This window comes from Austrofundulus limnaeus, unplaced genomic scaffold (assembly GCF_001266775.1).
Source record: "Austrofundulus limnaeus strain Quisiro unplaced genomic scaffold, Austrofundulus_limnaeus-1.0 Scaffold670, whole genome shotgun sequence".
NCBI lineage: Eukaryota > Metazoa > Chordata > Actinopteri > Cyprinodontiformes > Rivulidae > Austrofundulus > Austrofundulus limnaeus.
The window spans coordinates 201,458-203,569 of record NW_013953072.1 but is presented as its reverse complement, the minus strand read 5'-3'; the positions used below and the strand labels follow the sequence as shown (position 1 = coordinate 203,569).

The 2,112-nt window shown below is 34.1% G+C and overlaps 1 protein-coding gene across 1 annotated transcript in view; it reads right to left on the bottom strand.

The window, feature by feature from the left end:
- The window catches only part of slc7a11 (solute carrier family 7 member 11), a 76,715-nt gene that overhangs the window by 14,411 nt on the left and 60,192 nt on the right, over positions 1-2,112 (bottom strand). The window contains exon 11 of the mRNA XM_014027655.1: positions 1,454-1,634. Within this exon, the coding sequence (XP_013883109.1) occupies positions 1,454-1,634 (181 nt within the window). The remainder of the gene's footprint in view (positions 1-1,453; positions 1,635-2,112) is intronic.

Genomic DNA, 2,112 nt, shown 5'->3' with positions numbered 1-2,112 from the left:
GATTTAAACCCATTTTTATTTCATTATTATTGTTTTATTTTTATTTATTTTCCCTTCACTTAAATATTTATTGTTGATGTTGTTTTTATTTTTGTTTGATTTACTTTTACTAAAGATTTCTGTGTCAGTTGGTTTACTTAGTTAATATTAATGTGATCTCTTAAACTTTTCATAATTTGACAACAAGGAGGAATTAAATAGAATAGATCATTAGAATAGATAATTAAAACATATGTTAAAAGTTCAGTTAAGTTCAGTTCAATTTGTTTATTCATTTAAAAACAACATAAGTTCAACAAACAACAAAAATACAAATCATAAATTAAATGAAAGGTAGCAGAAGATAAAATCTTATTATATCTGCCCCTTTTTCTCAAATAAATAAATCCAATCAAAAATAATCTTTAGTTTATATGAAAAAAGAAAAGAAAAATACAAAGGTTTAGGTCCTTGAACAACAATTCATACATTTACATATTCCTCCAGCAAATTATTCTTTATCATTCTCTGAAATACTCATTGATCTGGCATTTTTAATGTCATCTTCCAGATTATTCCATAATCTTATACCCTGGACTGAAGTACTCCGCTCCTTTAAACTGGTTCTAAATTTGGGTTTAATAAACATCTTTATCCCTTTGAGATTATAACAACTTTCTCTTTTAGTAAAATGTAATTGAATGTTTGAAGGTGATGTGTTTTTATGAGCCCTATACATGACTGATAAAATATCATAATCAACCAAATCATAGAATTTCAATAAGTTCAACTGATGGAACAATAAATTTGATGGGTGAAATGTGAAATGGTTGTTAACATTTGTATGTTTATTTCTGTCTTTGTTCTGTCATATTGGCTCAGTTTAAAAAAGCCATGTTGGATGTCGCAGTTACGACGCAGTGGTGCAAGTTGATGACGTAATCCGTACTGTCCCAATTCTCAATTTGTTTGCACACTTGTCACCTGCGCACTCGAACACTATGTGCACTTCGACTGAAGCCACACGTCACAGAGGGGCGTAGGGGGGCACTGAGCACTGGGACTGGGCCGAAGACAAAACAAGTGATGAGAAAAAAGATCTGAACGAACATCAGCTTCAGACGGTTTACGTTTCAAAGATGGTGTGATAATTGCTGGTATCATGAGGTACGAGACATTTACTGTTACAGGACTAACTACTCTGAAGAAATACGAGTCATTACATGTTTCTAATTATTTCAGCTTGAGGCAGGAACACGAGGTGCTGTCATTGAAAGCATGAAAGGATTCACCAGTTTTTTGTAACAAAGGTATCGTGATCTGAGAGCGTTCTTTAAGATAAAGGAAGGATTTATACGGGAGTAAAGAAATCTGCATAATCATCAAACAACAAATAAAATATTTCATCTAATATTTCTCAAAAAAAAAAAAAAATCCAGCAGTTTTATAATCTCTATTCTGTACAACGACTTACCTAAAGTCTTTCGAAGCCACTTCGGTTGGAAGTTGTTGAAGTAAATAAAGATGTAATAAGCAGGAACACCAGTGAGGGAGATGGCAAATCCAATGCCGGTGTTGATGGGGTCCGAGTACAGAGACAGGAAGACCATGAAGAAACATGTCAAACAGAACACCACAGGGATGATGATCGGCACCTGCAAGTCAAAGAACCCAGACCTGTTTCAGAAAACATGTTTACAACAGGAGAAACAGCAGAAGTCAGAGTTCAATCATATCTCCCCAATAAAGACCTTAAAAAGAGATTCATGATTTTATTACCTCTCTTTTGGATGATTGTAACTCTGCATGCTTGTTTAGATAAATCATCTTTGCATTGCTCACAGACTGTCCAGAATGCAGCAGCTTGTCTTTTAACAGATACTAAAAAAGACAAACAGCAGCTGGCCAATAGCTGTGTTTCCATTACAAATGTGCACAAAACTTTGTCGATATTCTGTTAATGTTGAAAAAACAGTTTCACAACTGCAGTGTTTCCATTAAGTAAGAAATGTTATTAAAGTCACGTGAATACGTTTGTTCTCATGATAAGTCATTACAAACATGGCGGCGATGGATGTAAACACATAGCATGTTGCTACCACGACACTAGCGCTCATCATCAGAGGAGATGTC